This window comes from Rhizophagus irregularis, chromosome 27, assembly GCF_026210795.1.
Source record: "Rhizophagus irregularis chromosome 27, complete sequence".
Lineage (NCBI taxonomy): Eukaryota > Fungi > Glomeromycota > Glomeromycetes > Glomerales > Glomeraceae > Rhizophagus > Rhizophagus irregularis.
Window position 1 is genome coordinate 3,263,572 of NC_089455.1, and position 15,610 is coordinate 3,279,181.

Here is a 15,610-nt window from a genome sequence, read left to right on the forward strand (position 1 = left end):
TCTCGCTAATTTACCATCCAAATTGACAATTCTAACAATTGATCCTGTTACATTTGGAAAGTCGTAGTTATGTTTCCGATGTTTCATAATAAAGGTGAATGATATCAGTTTCTGTTTTGTATTTTAAACGATATAAAATTATATTTAAATCAATAAATGTTTAATGGATTGAGGTAAAAGTGTACATATTGCGGTATAGTAATTGGTAACTTGCAATTAACATATTGTAGGACGCGATCTATACATTGTCTGGAAAGGTCAAATACCCAAATGATGAACAACTTATGCAAGTTTGTCATGATGCATTGTCTGTGAATTTAGCAAAATTAATGAATTGGTTTTAGTTAACTGGTATTTCGACCACGTGAATTTAATATTAGTATTTATATCTATATCTATAAAAAATTATTTATATATTTATTTTTATTTTTGATTTTAATCAAAACGGGTTTCGTGGTGTAATGGTTAGCACCCAGGACTTTGAATCCTGTAATCCGAGTTCGATTCTCGGCGAGACCTCTTTAATTTTGAATTTTTTTGAACATTAAAGGTTAGACTAAAATAATATATGCGTTTAAGTAGTACAAGATATAAAATACTTTTTTGATCGATAATTCATTTATTTATATTGTTACAAATTATGTAATAACAATACAATATGTATATATATATATATCTATTGCTTGTATTATTAAATATAAACATTTTAAAGAATCAAAAGAAAAAAAATAATAGCATGTATAGTGTTTTTGATTGAATACTTTTTATACAGTAGAAACTATATGTATAGTAGAATGAATGATGAATATAATAAAAAAATTACAAATTTTAATATGAAGGGAAAAAATGTTGTGCGGGATGTGTGTGAAAAAAATAAGATGTACCCAGAAAAAGAAAAAATATTAAAATAATAATGAAAATATTATCTCTCGAATAAATATAAGAAAAGCTTTAAACTCCCTAAAAAATTAAGTACATGTTAAATATTGCATATTCTTCATCTGGCAATCGTCCAAAGTATTTCGTTCTGACAGATAATAACAAACGATCGCAACAATTATTGCCAATATTGTCACAATTTTTCTTTGGTTCTGTAGATTTACGGTTGAATTTGGTTGAATTGGTTGAATTTGGTTGTTGGTTGTTGTTGGATAAATATGCATATATATAGTATTAGAAAGAAAAAATATACATAAATAAAATTTTGTTAATTATCTATCCTCTTCTAATTTAAAAAAGATTATTTTTTTTTTATCTAAAGAAAACTATATGAATTGTATTATAAGAAAGAGGAGGATTTTAAAATCTTTCTATTATATATTTGTTGGCCAAACCTACCCATAGCCCAGCCAAGATGTAGAAGATCCCAGATGAAATTGATTTTGTTAATAATGGATTATTCCCTTCAAAACCCCCCTACAAAAAAAATTCTCAAAATTTTGTTTCCCACCTCAAAAAACTCTTATTTTTAATTTTCCCCAACGAAAAAAATTTAAGTTTATATAATAATAAAGAGCACACACAGCCCGCAATAAAAAAAGGAATAAATAAATTATAAGGAAAAGATTCCTTATCGGTTGAAAATAATCATCTCAAGTTGATTTTCTTAAGTTACTGGGTTTGCCAAAACGTGATCTATCATTTTCTTGAATACTTTGACTAGTTTGACTAGTTTGACTACTCACTTTTCTTGCATATGACATGCGTTTCAACGCCAAGGGACCGCTGCCCGTTGACCCTTCGACTCGGAGTCCGTGTCCCTTCGGGATAAAGCGGATACTCGCCTCATGAAAACTGGGCCCTGAAGAGGTTTCGTTTCCTCCGATTGTTGACTCTGTTTCGTCAGATCCGACAAAAGATCTTGCTTTGGGGATGTATTTTTGTTCCAGGTTAGCGTGTTCTGTTGTGGCAGAATGAATTGGAGAGTGACATCATTGTTATCTATATTGTCATATAGTAAACGTCAAATTATGAAAAAAAAATAAAATAAAATAAAAAATAAATATCGGGATTTCCAACATGTTGAATATTGTTGGAAATCATCATATTCATATACAATTCTTGAGTAGGGCGTGTTACATTAGTATTTCAACAGTGTACATACCGACAAGGAATCTTTAAAATTATTGAACGGCGAAAAACAATATATTAGAAAATTTTGTAAGAAATTTTGTTAGAAATAAAAACAAATACATAAACCTTTTTATAAGTAATAAATTGAAATCGATTAAGCTTACTTTGAAAGTTCTGCCCATCCTCCACCGACTCGAACCATAACCATGCGACTTCGCAGTATACGACAATAACAAAGTTTTGGTTCAACTTCTCCGAACATATATTTGCCTGGTTCTCCTTCAACCATGGAAACTTTAATCTTTACAGGACAAGCATTTACTATTCTCGCTACTTCGACGTCAAGTTGATCGTTAGGATTGGGAACATAGTTATTAACATTGTGCGGTAGAAGTCTTATTGGTGGACGTCTTGGTGAACCTGGTGAGCCTGGTGTTGGACTTGGTGTTAGACGCGTAGGAGTCTTGGATGTGTTACGTGAAGTGGAAGGTCGGTATAAAGGATTTCGTGATGGAGATACACCTGGTGAAACAACGCCTCTCCTGCGAGCTTGTACACATAAAAAGGGAGGGACGGTAAGCGTAATGAAGAAGATGACGTTTTTGAAGCAAGTACATTTCTGGATGATCTTTTACCTGATATAAGCTGTGAATTCGAGCGACTGTGCCGTGTCTTCGGTACTTGACCAGAAAGTAATCGTTTTAACTCTTCTTTCTTTGCATTAGCGACATCAATTAATTCTGACCATTGTTCTTTTAGTATACCCAATCGATCTTCAACACGCCAATCTTCTTTTAATGGTTCTGCAAGACGTTTGCATTCATCGAATTTTTGATGTATTTTAGGGCAATAATAATCATACTTGGTTTCTAGTTCAATTGAACGTGATTGTAACTCAATTTTATCTAATGATGAAAGCGGGGAACCATCCATTGTTGTTGTTGCAATGTCAACGACTTCAAGTAATGAGCTCATTAAAGCATTCATTTCATCAGCTTTAGTACCAAACAATGCCAAATTATGTGCTTCCCTAAGTTGAGTTCTCTTTGTATCTATTATATTTGCAAGATTAGTTAGTGCTTCAGCTATTCCATGACGTTGTTGTACATATCCTGAATCATTTTCTGTTAAATTATTTATCATCTCATCTAAAGATTCAATTCTTGGCCCAAGAATATGATCAACTTCAGCTTGAATTTCATTAAGTTCAAGTTCTCCTCCTTCTACATCATCTTTTGTAGGTAATCTTGGAACACCCTCACCAGTAATGAATGATTCAATGTTCAAAACTCTTTCTTTAACTTGATTAATAGCTACTAAAATATCTTTAATAGCGCGTGAAACTTCTTGACTTTCTTTCGAAGCATTCAAACTTGTTCTTAAATGTGCAAGTAAATCTTTAAGTCCATACCAATCTTCTAGTACACGATTTGTTCGTATTTGTATTGCATCCTTGATTTTAGGGTTTGTTTCTTCTGGTTGAGGTGCATCAATTTCAGCACTATTAGTTTCCGGTATGAGAACTCGATGGCTTTGATCTTTGAATTGATCTATAACGCCTTGAAAGCTGGCAACTTTTCCTTCTAGACTTATAATTTCATCTTCCTGATCAAGTATACCACCTTGAATACTCAATACTGCCATCTTACAAGAACTTATCCAGTTTTTGATGTCGTGGGCACTTTTAGCATGTGCATGAACTCTCCTCGAAAGTTCAATTTCGCGACGTTCAAGAGCAACGGTATCAGAAAATTGTTCTAAAGCTGTTGTAACTTTATTGAAAATATTAACTACGCGATTTTTATTGGTTTCAGGATTTATTTCGATAAGTTTATCTGCCTCATTTTTCAAATCAATATTTATTTGTTGATCATATTTGTGCAATTTCTCTTCACTTTCTGAATATCCATCAATAGCATCTCTTATTATTGCCCCAAGAGCGTCAACTTCAAGAGCATAATATCCACTATTTTCAAGGTCTTCATGTCTTGATTTTACTATAGCAATTCCCTCACCGCAATTTGATATTATGCGATTTGCTTCCGCATGGAAAGCTGCTAATAGTGAAGCATTGTTCGCAGCGGTAAGAGCAACCTGGAATGACGCCAATAATTCATCAAGGCGATTAGTTGCTTCGTTATAATGATCATCGAAATTTTTACGATTTGTTAAATCAATTAAGTCATCAGGATCATCAATTATATCATTTGCTTTGAGTTTAGTGTCTTCAAGCATTAATTTAGCTTTTTCAATTTTTTCGTTTAATTCTTTTGCTTCAGCTTCCAAATTATCATAACCCACACTACCTAAACTGTTGATACGCTCTTCCAATCCTCCAAGAATATCATTCTCAACATGATATATGGAACCATGTCGATAATGCCAATTTGCAGTTTTGTCAATAAAGCTCTTATATTCCCCTGTAGACACGTCTAAATTGTCCCATGATTGATCAAGATTGGATTGCCATTTTAATATATCTTGTAATTCGCGTATTCCTTCTTTTAATGATATTTCATTGAATTCTGCTCTTATACTTTCAAGTTGATCTACGCGGTCAGGTAATTCTTTTGTGAATTGTTCATAAACCGATGTTAATTCACCGAAATTGTTCTTATTAAGTTCTTTAGAATTTCCTACCATAATACCATGTTTAGGTTTAACAACTGCAAAAGTTGCTATATAATCATCAATCCATCTTTGTAAGTCACTAGCACGACTCATATAAGCGTTAGCAATTTGCGATGATTGATATGCTTCAACATCATCGATCTTATTGTTCATCAATTTCTTTAAAGATCCAATAGAATTAACAATTTCTCTTAACAGGTTTTCAAGTTCTTTTGATTCCTTGTCGTTGAAAGCACCATAATTTTCTTTCAAATTTTCTTGAACCAAGTCATGAAGTTTTATTAAAGAGAAAAGTTCAGCTTGTTCTAAATTATTTAATTTGATCTGCCAATCTTTCATGTCAGCATTTGTGATTTCTTCAACTGGAGTATTTGACATTATGCTTGATAAATCGTTAACCTTATTAAAAACTTCATCGGCTTTTTCTTTGAAGTCGACAACTTGAAGAGCTTGATCCAATCTATTTTTTGCTTTAGGTACGTCAGATTGTAATTCTTCCCATAATGCGTCGATTGTTTCTTGTTTAGCTTTGACGGTTTCAAGATCAGCTTTGATATCTTCAGTATCATCACCACCTTGTTCAATTTCATTTGTCATCTCTTCAATTAATTTATTTGCTAGACTTTTAGCGAAACTGAAAGCACTATGATAAGCTTGACGCGCAGCTTCTATACCATCAACTTCACCAATAAGATCATGTATTTCGTCTTTTGATAATTTTCCTAAAGTTTCATTGTTAAGAATATCTCTCAAAACATTTAATTTAGGTTGAATCCATGAAGCAACGTCATCAGCTTGATTTATATAAGATTCGATCATCTTCTTACGACGTAATACATTTTGATGTGTCTCTAAAAGGTCTTTCAAACTATTTGACAAAGATTTAAGTGATTCGTTTTGAGCATTAACAGCCTCTTTTATAAGATTGTTACTATCTTCTGTACGTCCCATTCTATCGTTTTCGTCATTCTGTATTGAACATGTGGGATACTCAATTCGTGAAGCAATGTCTTCACATAAAGTTTGAACTCGATCCGCAAAACCGTTAACTGCAGTGGAAACTGTGCTTCCTTCTCCACCAGGTGAACTTGGTTCATTGGACAAGAGAATCTAAAAAAAAATTTATATTTAATATATATTTTTATAAGAAACACTTAAAATCATTCGTTAATAATCACCTGTTGGATCTGATCTGCCTCTTTTTCCAACTGAGCACCATCTGCCATATAGTCCATAACAGCTTTTCGTTGATCTATTACATCTCTAGCATATTTATCTAATACATCTAATTCATTAAGAATTTCATTCAATTTTTTACGTCTCTCTTCTATATGTTCTGGTATATCTTTTTCTTTCGCAGCCATAACTTTTCCATAATCATCAACCTTATCACTAACAGATTTGACAGTATTTTTATCAAACTCGGCAACTTTCTTATTAAGATCATCTAATTCAGCAATCAAATTTTCACGAACTGAATCTATAGCATTTTTGTCTATAGGATCTTCTTGGGTTTGCCATGAAGCTTTATTAAAGATAAAATTATCAAGTTCATCTACAAGTTGATTTGCATTTGAAATTACATTATCGAGTTCTCCGGATAGTTTCATCGTATCTTGATAAGATTTTAATAACTCGTCAAGTTCCTTAGAAAGATTAATAAGATCTTCCATACGAGTATCGACAACTTTTTTTATTGGTGCATTAACATCATCAGTGGATAGTGAATCATTAGGATAGGCAATTTTATCTGCGAATTCATGTTTCAAACTATTCAAATAGTCTTTAAAGGTTGCTAACTTATCGGTAAAACCGGGATCCACCTCCCCATTTTCTTCAGCAGATCTCAATTGTTCTTTCAATAATTCTCCTTCCTTTTCTACAAAATTTGCTTGGTTAAGGTATGTATTTATGGCATCTCTTTGATCCAAAACTTGTTTACTTAAATCTACGCGTCCAGTGAGATTATCGAAACGTTTTATAAGATTAAGTTGACGATCAGAAATATGTTTAGGGGGTGATTGTGATAAATAAGATTTAATGGATGATACCATATCATCATATGCTAATTTTGTTGAAGTCAAAGGTTTCTCTTCAAATTCTGAAACATTTTGTTTTAAATCGGTAAATTCTTGATGTATATCAGTTTCTGGATTGGCATTGTCCGGTGACCATCTTGCTTTCTCGGATATATATTCATTAATTTGATTAGTTAATTCATCAATAGAACTTGTACAAGGACCATGTTGATCTTCCCATTTAGCACGACTATGTAATACTGAAAGATTCAGTTGGCGTGATGATGATACTGATTGAAGTTCTCCAAAATTTTTATTAATATTTTCTAATGCCTCGCGTAGCGGTTTTTGATCGACGCTTTTACATTTAGCTTTTTTAATATCTTCCAATAAGGTTTCAAAATCATTACGGACTTGACTTATATCTTCAACATCAACTCTCGTATTTTCTCTAAGGAAGGTTTCATGTTCTTCTTGCATTTTTTGAACTTCAGATTCATTCCAAGGACATTCTTCAGCAAGAGGATCGATTTTCTTTTCTTCTAGTATATTTAGCCTTTGTGTGATCCAGTCTTGTAAACGAGAGGAATCTTCCAAACATTTATTAGCTCGTTGCTGAAGCTCCAAGGACGTTTGATATGTTTCATATAATTTATTTAATTCTTCTCCCGCAGATTCCAATGAAGATATCCGTTTTTTAGCAGCTTCCTCTATGGCAGTATTTTTTGTAATTTTTACTTCATCCATGATAGGACTTGTAGGATATGGTAATTTCGAACCACGTTCATCCCATAAAGTTGTAACATTTTGATTGAAGTCTTTTAGATGTGTTGCAAAATCAATTTCACTTGGGCCTTTGGAAACATTTTTTTCGGCTTCAATAAGGTTTTTCTTAATTTCAGTTGCATCATTATCCAATTTTGTTGCTTCGGACATATATTCAACAACAGCAGCACGTTGTTCTAAAAGATCATGAGCAAATGAAACATGTTCATTAAGTTTATCAACATTGGATTCAAGTTTAGATTGACGTTTTTCAATATGATTACGACGATCCTTGTCAGCTAATTTTTCACTAGCGTCAATGAATGCATCATAATTCGACTTGTTCTCAACAATCTCTTTGGATAAATGATCTTTAACTTTTCCTTCAAGAGAAGAATATTCTTGACTAAGAATTTCATGTGTGGAAATATCTTCTGAAGTTTTAGGATTCCACGATGCCTTTGAAGCAATAAAATCTTTTGATTCTTTCGTTGTAGCGTCAACAAAATTATTTGAATCGTTAAGGGAATCTTCCCAGATGAGACGTTTTTTAGCAGCATCGACTTCATCAGGTTCACGAGATTGTAAAGTTTGAAAATCATCACGAAGTCCTTTAAGTTTATCATCAAGATTTTTCATTATATTTTCTAACTCATCAGTGTTGACACATTTTGTTCCAACAGCTTTAACATCGGTAATTAGTGCTGCAACTTTTTTATGTAAAACTTTTAACTCTTCTTCGTCAAAATTATGTATATCAACAGCTATTTGGGCATTACCAGAAACATAATCGTCAATATCTTGAGAAGCGAATTTACATGGTTCTTGGAAGACGTCAAATTTACGTTTCATTATATAATCATCCTTTTTAGATATCCAATTTTCTAAACGATCAGCTTCTTTTTTATATTCGTCAGCTAATTCTACAAATTTAAGAGCGCGTTGATAATTTTTCAAAGCTTCATCGGTTTCAGCAAGTAATACTTTTAATGTTTCATTATAAGATTTAACTGCTTGTTTTATTACTTCATTTTCTGATTCATCATGTCTTTCATTATGTGGATATATTATCTTTTCAGCCATTGAATTCCAAGATTTTTCTATACGTTGATTTATTTCAATCACGCGAGCGATAAATTTCTTTTCAACAGAACCACCACGTGGATTCGATTCTTCAATAATTAATTCGTTTTTTAATTTAACTGCTTCGGCGAAAGCTGATTCTGTTTCATTAGAATAATCAATAACTTGTTTACGTTGTGTTAAAACATCATTAGCAAACTTATAATATTCTTCTAAATCATCTTTATCCCTTTCTTCAATGTTCTCTTGTCTTTCAATTAAATGCTCAGGTAATGGCGTTTGAGAAGTATTAAATAATTCATCAAAGTTTTCGGTTGTAGGGGGTATTGTATTTTGTATGTAGTCTTCTAACTTTTGATTGATCTTATGTGATTCGGAAGTGACATCATGTTGAGGAAGTTGATTCTGATTAATAAACCAACCATCCTCTCTTTTTTCAGAAGAGACTGGAGCCTTCCATCTACCACGATTAATTACGAAATCATTAATTTCATCAATCAGTATATTCCAAAAATTCATCGCATTACCATATTCACGTTCCCATTGTACACGTAAAGATAAAAGATCCAATTCATATTCACGGTCTTTTAATTTTCCAAGTAATTGGTCAAGGATTTTTAAAGTCTCAAAGGTAATTCCGATTGTCATCGTGTCAGCAGGGGACATATCAGTAGTAGTAGTTTCGTTACCGGTTCCTACTATACCTTTAACGTGAGCTCTTAAACGAGTGACATCCTCAGAGTCAAATTTTTCAACTTCTCTTTCTAATTCTTCATATTCTTTTCGCCATTCATCAACTTGTTCTTGAGTAACAGGAGCTTCGTCTTCTTGAAAAGGATCAACTTTGGGTACATTTAATAAAATGTCTACACGTTCCCTCATCCAACCACGTATACGTACAGCCTCTCTAAACCATACACGTACTTCCTCAATCCAACTCCTTACAAGCTTATATTGATTAACTATTTCATCAAAACATTCCTTATATCTTTTATCTTCAGATTCAGGGGATAATAAATGACTATAGGTAGTTTTTAATGATTTGGTTAATTCTGAAGCATCAGCCATATGAGTATCTAATTCTTGTAAGGAAGCATCTGTTGTTGTATCATCTCTTCTCATTTCACCTTTTACTATATCAAGTTGATCACGTATAGAATTTATTCCTTTTGCGAATTCTCTTCCTTCTTTTATAGTAACAAGATCTTTTTTCCTAACTTCCATAAAGTTCTTAATTTCAGCAAATTTTTTCTCTAAACCATCAATTAATTTGACGACTTCTTCATCACGTGATTTTTTTGCAGGATCACCCTTTAACCAAAATTCAACCCATAGGGTTCTCTCAAAAGAAATTAATTCAGATTCAATCTTATCATAACGTTCAGTAATTTCAGCGACATGATCATCATTACAAGTAAGACCATGTATACGTTCAGGTTCTTCAGTTTCATTTTCTGCATCAATCATATAAGTTGGAGGAGAAATTAAACGTGCATAAAAATTTTCTAAATTATTTTTAACAATAACTCTTATTCGATCAAATTCAGAACCAGCAGAAGTAGGAGAAGTTGGAGACGAAGGACTTAAATATGCGGCCATTTGAAGTTTATTCTCAGCCAAAGCAACACGTATATTTTGAATTGTTAGTAGTAATTTAGCATGCTTTTGCTTTAAAGTTTTCGCAAGGGCGGAATCATCATTTAAAAGTTCACTTTCAAATTCAGTTATTTGAGATTCAACATCTATAACATCACCCATGACCAAATCAGCATCATTATGTTCAATAAGTGTCTTCCTTATTTGAGTCATCTGATTACGCATGCTTTCCATTGAACTGAGCAACTTTAATACTACAGAATATCGATCAATAGTAGTTTGTGATAAAAGCAATTCAATAAAATTATCTAATTTTGTAAGACGATTATTAAGATTTCTTAACTGTTTTGTCATTAAATCAACAACTGTTTGAACTTCATTATCAGCTGAATTTTTTATTGTAATAATAATTTCATTTGCTTTTTTATCAAGATCATCAATTTTATCAGATTTGATCTTTTGAGATTCTGAATTAATAGCTTTTATGTCATTTATTCTATCATCAATTATAGATGTAAGATTCTGTTCCTCATCGGTCCACTCACGTTTATTAATAAAATCAGGTATTTCTAATTGTTTTAATCGATTTAAAGTAACATTGATCGATTTATCAGCATCATTAGCGGCATCGAACCATCTTGCTATACGACGATCATGAGCTAAAGCTTGTTTTGCGGAAGCGACTTTACTTCTCAATTCGGGTACATTATTATTAATGATAATATTAATATGATCGGATAAATCTTTTGGGGAACGAAATCTTTCATGCTGAAGAAAACTTTCAACTTCTTTAACTTTAGAATCTACTTCTTGGACAGATTCTTCAGCTGCGACAACTTTAGTATACCATTCATCTAATAAAGAAGATGAAAAGACCATACCAGTTACAGTAATGTCACTAGATGATTCGATAATACTACTACCAAAAGGACTAGGATTGTCGCCACCACCATCATCATCAAGACGTTTCTTTCTAGATTCTTCAACACCTTCTAACTTTGCTTCAACATTTTTAATTTCAACTTCAACTCGTTCAACATTTGAAGATAATTCTAATACCCATTTTAATTCTTGTAATTTTAATTTTCCTAATTCTATTAAAGAATTAAAATTTTTCCATAACGAATCAAAAGTGGAAAATATTTGAGTAAAAGAAGTAGAGTCCGTTGATGAAGAAAAAGAAGAAAGTTGATTATATTCTAATTGTTTATGACTTATTATATCAAGTTCTATTTTTGATAAATCTTCTTCAGAAGAATTTAAAATATCAAGGTCAGTTACAAAGGTAGTATTTAATGGTAAAAAAGCAGGTGAAGATAAAGTAGAATTAACTATATCATTCATCCAAGACGATAAATTTTTAATATTTTTAAAGTATTCTTCGAGAGGGTCGCCTATATTATCGGTAGTGATAGTATTTTGTTCCAAATTTTTCTGTAAAGCATTTTTCGTTTCATGAAATACCTCTTTTTTTTCAGTAAACTCTTGGTCAACAGTTATTACTTCTTCTAAGACGCCATTTTGTAGTATTTCCTCATTCGTTTCTACTGTTATCGTAGGGTTATATGTTTCTTCTTCCATTTTATTTAAGATGAAAATGTTAAAGTATTAGGTAAAAGGGTAAGCGATGAGATAATATAATAATATCGATGAGGGGGAAAGGAAGAGACTTATATTTTATTATTATTATTCAGTTTTTTTATTTTTGACGTATTTTATTATTTTATGGGCGAAATCCACTCTCGAAGAATATTTTATTTTTTTTTTTAATAAAAAAAAACTTTTTTTTATATCAAGGTGTTAAGTTTATTTTTTTTAAAAAAAAAAAGAGTTTTTTCTTAAAAAAAGAGAAAAACTTATTTTTTTTCTATTTGATATTCCGTGTAAAAAAAGGGCGTAAAAAATTGATTCGGATAAGTTATTGAATTTATCATTTATTGTAAATAATAACTGATAATAAAAAAAAAAATTTAAATAACGGGTAATGAGACGACAGATTACACAAAAGAAATACAAATGATGAATGATTGTTTTAGTTGTTTCTGAATTAAGTAAAAAATAGACTAGTGTGATATCATTTGAAATTTACATAGATATAAAAAGAACAAAGAGGGATGTTCCTTTAATAAAAAAAATAAATATGAGTGAATAAAGAAAAATTTTTCATTGTTTTTTTTCACTTAATTGAGAATTCGAGAATATCACAGAGTTTATTGTTGTTTAAAAATAATAACCAAATCAAGTAAATCAATAGAAATATTTAAATACTTGGAGAAATGTTTGAAAAATTTCTTGTTATTAAACCTGTTATTTTATATATTTTCAATAAATATATATAAAGGAATGTCAACGCTTATATTATGATTATGTATCAAATTTAGATATATTGTGTTTTGATGTTTATTGACACTTTTTTTCCGTTGAAGTAATAATAATAGAGTAAATGGGAAGAGTGATAACACATATGTGACACTTCACTATTTATATACATATTATGAAACATAATTTTATGGTGACAATACGCTGCGGTAAATAGGATGAATAGGTTCAATAAAGGCTTTATATTGTAAACAGAGAAGACCAATTAATTTTAGAACGGGTGACAATTTCAGATAATCATTCCTATTTATAATAAAAGAATCCCCTAATTTAGTTCATTAACGGCAATTGCACTTCAATAATAAATTCTCAGCAAATTTCTGCATTACGAACGCACGGTCAATAAATCTGAAATTTTATGCACTCCATAATTTTAAAGATTATAAGATTTCATAAGTAATTACTTCTAACGCTTAACATTTATATTGATAAAATCAGCAGAATAAATGCCATTTTTATTTTTTTCATTTTAAACAAGGATATTTATAAATTTATAACCTTCTTATTTATTAAATCGGTATTTTAATCGATATATTATCGGTGTTTAAAATCGGTATCGGTAGAACGCAGTTTCATTATCGGTATAGTGTTAGTTTGACTTTCATGTGATGGTTGTGATACCCATTATCACTCGGATAAATTCTCCTCATTTTTTTGATACTTAATTGATTAAAAATAATGTCAATAATAAAAGAGAAAAAAACTGTTACAATATTAGCAAAAGCCGTATCAAAATGTTCTTTACAAGTAAAAAAACAAATCATTTTTTTTTTATAAATAAAATAAATAAAATTATTTATACATAGCCAATTTTTTTTATAAAATTAAGGCTACAACTTATGCAAAATGTGTAAGTTCTCAACTTGATTCCATTCATCATAATGCTTGTTATAAAGAATTTCTTGATTTCAAATTATGTGTACAAAAATGTGTAAGTTAAATTTATATTATAAAAAAAAAATTAAATGTTCAAAAATTAATTATAACCTTAAATATTAGGTTGGTAAATCCTGGTAATTATCAATTTGCAATGTAAGGTATTGTAACATAATAATTTACTTCATATATATATTATTATATTTACTTCTATTTAATTAACTTTATTTATTAGAAAATATCATATAATTAAATACAAATAAGAAATTTCTTTACCTTGAATTCTTTAAACTAAAAATAAATTGATTTAAATAAAACGTTTCATATGTTTCTTTTTTTTTTAAAAAAAAAAAGTACATGACGCACTTACCGAAATTTCCATTAATTAGAAATTCGAGAATCCCTGATGTTGATGTCTACTACGTCCTCCCGATTTATTTGTACTGGTTGCAATATTAAACTTGTCAACAAGCTAAGGGAAAAGAAAAAAAAAGTAAATGATTTATTACTAAAAGAAATACATATGTATGTATTAATATTTACCTCATTGATGCAATTAGTTCCTTTGGTTATAGTCGCCAGATATGAAGTCAATAAAACATCATTGTATTCCTACACAAATAATTTATGCTAAGTTTCTCTCCTAAATCAATAAGTATATTTTTATTTTTAAATTTTATTACAAACCGTAAGGAATTCTTGTCTGAAATCAGCACTGTCAATAGTTGGCAATCTATTACAAAGTCCGGCAATTTGACGAAGAACATCATGATCAACACATGATTCATCTGTACACAAATAATTGTTAATAAATAGATCTTATCAATTGCTCTTCGATTAATAAGTACCTGTTTTAGCATTGACAAGGTATTGATGAAGAATCTTTATTCTAGTATGCAACATTTTAATTGCATTCCTTTGAGTTGTCAGGTGTGCAATAACTAAATAAAAAATTAAATTTAAAATTGAATAACAATAATAAATAAAATATTACTGTCGTCTATTATAACTTACGCGAAGAACCTTCACCACCTTCCCCAAGAGTTGTATGAGCAACATGGTCGACAGAAATACGTTCAGCTTCACCAGTTTCAATCTTATATTGTGACTTAATAAACAATGTTTGAGCTTGTCCATCAATAAGATCAATAATTGATTCATAAACAGTGATTGGTAAATTCTTCGATGTGACAATATCAAAAGGATTCATTTGAAGAAAAAGAGGGCTTTCATTCCATGTCATCATCTAAAAATTTTTTTTTAAAAAAAATTCTATTAGATCTATTAATATGTATACTCAAATATTATTTATTCGTACCTGTTTATGGATTTCAATATCACTTTCGGTTGGATATCGTCCCAAAGTATACCATCCCAAGAAATCAAACTGTGGAAAAACTTGGCGGACTATATTATTATATTATCATATGAATTATTCAAATCCTTTTTATTTTATAAAGAAAAGAAGAGAAAAAGAAAAACTGGAAAAGACGTACATTGATCTTGCTTTGTTGTAAAATAATCTACATTCACTATCACTTTTCCATCAACTACATCAAATGCTAATTCAAATGAATTGGTAATTTCTACTTCACGCCCCGTTTGAGTACCAACCAATGCTCCAATTACTACCAAAAAAATAGATTGTCGTTTAGATAAAAATTCAAGCGTTATTATTAAAGAATTTTATACATACCTTGTGGGCTTTGTATTTGTTCTTGCATTCGTACACGTGTAAAATGATCTGATATGTTCAACAACGTCAATGGATGTCTAAACAAATGCAAGTTCATTAAAGAAATTGTTGCAAGTGAAACAATTAATCCTATAAACTAAATGTACTCACAAAGCGACCATTAAACCAGAATTATTAGGAGCATTTGACACGACAGTAGACACCGCTTGTTGGGCAGCTACTTCACTGTCGTTTATAATTTCCATGCTAGTATCCATATTGAAAAAATAAAAACTCTCAAAATCCGGAAAACGCGACTTAGAAAAATCGAAATAGTAAATTTTGCTTTAAATTGACTCACGTGAGTACATAGTGTAACGTCTATTTAAAATTAATCATGATTAATATATACCTATATGAATCATATGAATATCTATGACGGAAACATGTCATGTATAGAGGCCTATGTATGTCTGTATAGTGATCAACGTACGGTATGTATGGTCATTTTTAC

General features: G+C 30.5%; 2 protein-coding genes across 4 annotated transcripts; both read right to left on the bottom strand.

The window, feature by feature from the left end:
• Positions 1-709: 709 nt before the first annotated feature.
• OCT59_018602 (uncharacterized protein) lies at positions 710-11,747 on the bottom strand (the record flags this gene model as incomplete). Of its 3 annotated transcripts, none has more annotated exons than XM_066148879.1 (6): positions 710-1,091; positions 1,686-1,900; positions 2,105-2,115; positions 2,238-2,622; positions 2,709-5,814; positions 5,883-11,747. In XM_066148879.1, 6 exons carry the CDS (start codon positions 11,745-11,747, stop codon positions 969-971), a joined length of 9,705 nt encoding a protein of 3,234 aa, XP_066004766.1. In that variant the 3' UTR covers positions 710-968. The 3 variants fall into 3 exon arrangements, with proteins under 3 accessions (XP_066004766.1, XP_066004765.1, XP_066004764.1); XM_066148878.1 differs by having other exon boundaries at positions 1,686-1,941; XM_066148877.1 differs by having other exon boundaries at positions 710-1,900.
• Positions 11,748-13,612: 1,865 nt separating this feature from the next.
• On the bottom strand, positions 13,613-15,409 carry OCT59_018603 (uncharacterized protein). Its single transcript, XM_066148880.1, has 11 exons — positions 15,268-15,409; positions 15,118-15,194; positions 14,918-15,049; positions 14,740-14,828; positions 14,436-14,667; positions 14,270-14,362; positions 14,109-14,209; positions 13,965-14,033; positions 13,792-13,893; positions 13,698-13,712; positions 13,613-13,631 (listed from the first exon to the last, which is right to left on the bottom strand). Exons 1-9 carry the CDS (start codon positions 15,372-15,374, stop codon positions 13,807-13,809), a joined length of 987 nt encoding a protein of 328 aa, XP_066004767.1. The 5' UTR covers positions 15,375-15,409; the 3' UTR covers positions 13,613-13,631; positions 13,698-13,712; positions 13,792-13,806.
• Positions 15,410-15,610: the final 201 nt, after the last annotated feature.

Coding starts and splice junctions, on each gene's coding strand:
- OCT59_018603 (XM_066148880.1), bottom strand. CDS start 15,374: ATGGATACTAGCATGGAAATTATAAACGACAGTGAAGTAGCTGCCCAA. Junction 15,050..15,117: donor ACAAATACAAAGCCCACAAG/GTATGTATAAAA, acceptor TTTTTTTGGTAG/TAATTGGAGCATTGGTTGGT. Junction 14,034..14,108: donor TCAGACAAGAATTCCTTACG/GTTTGTAATAAA, acceptor TTATTTGTGTAG/GAATACAATGATGTTTTATT.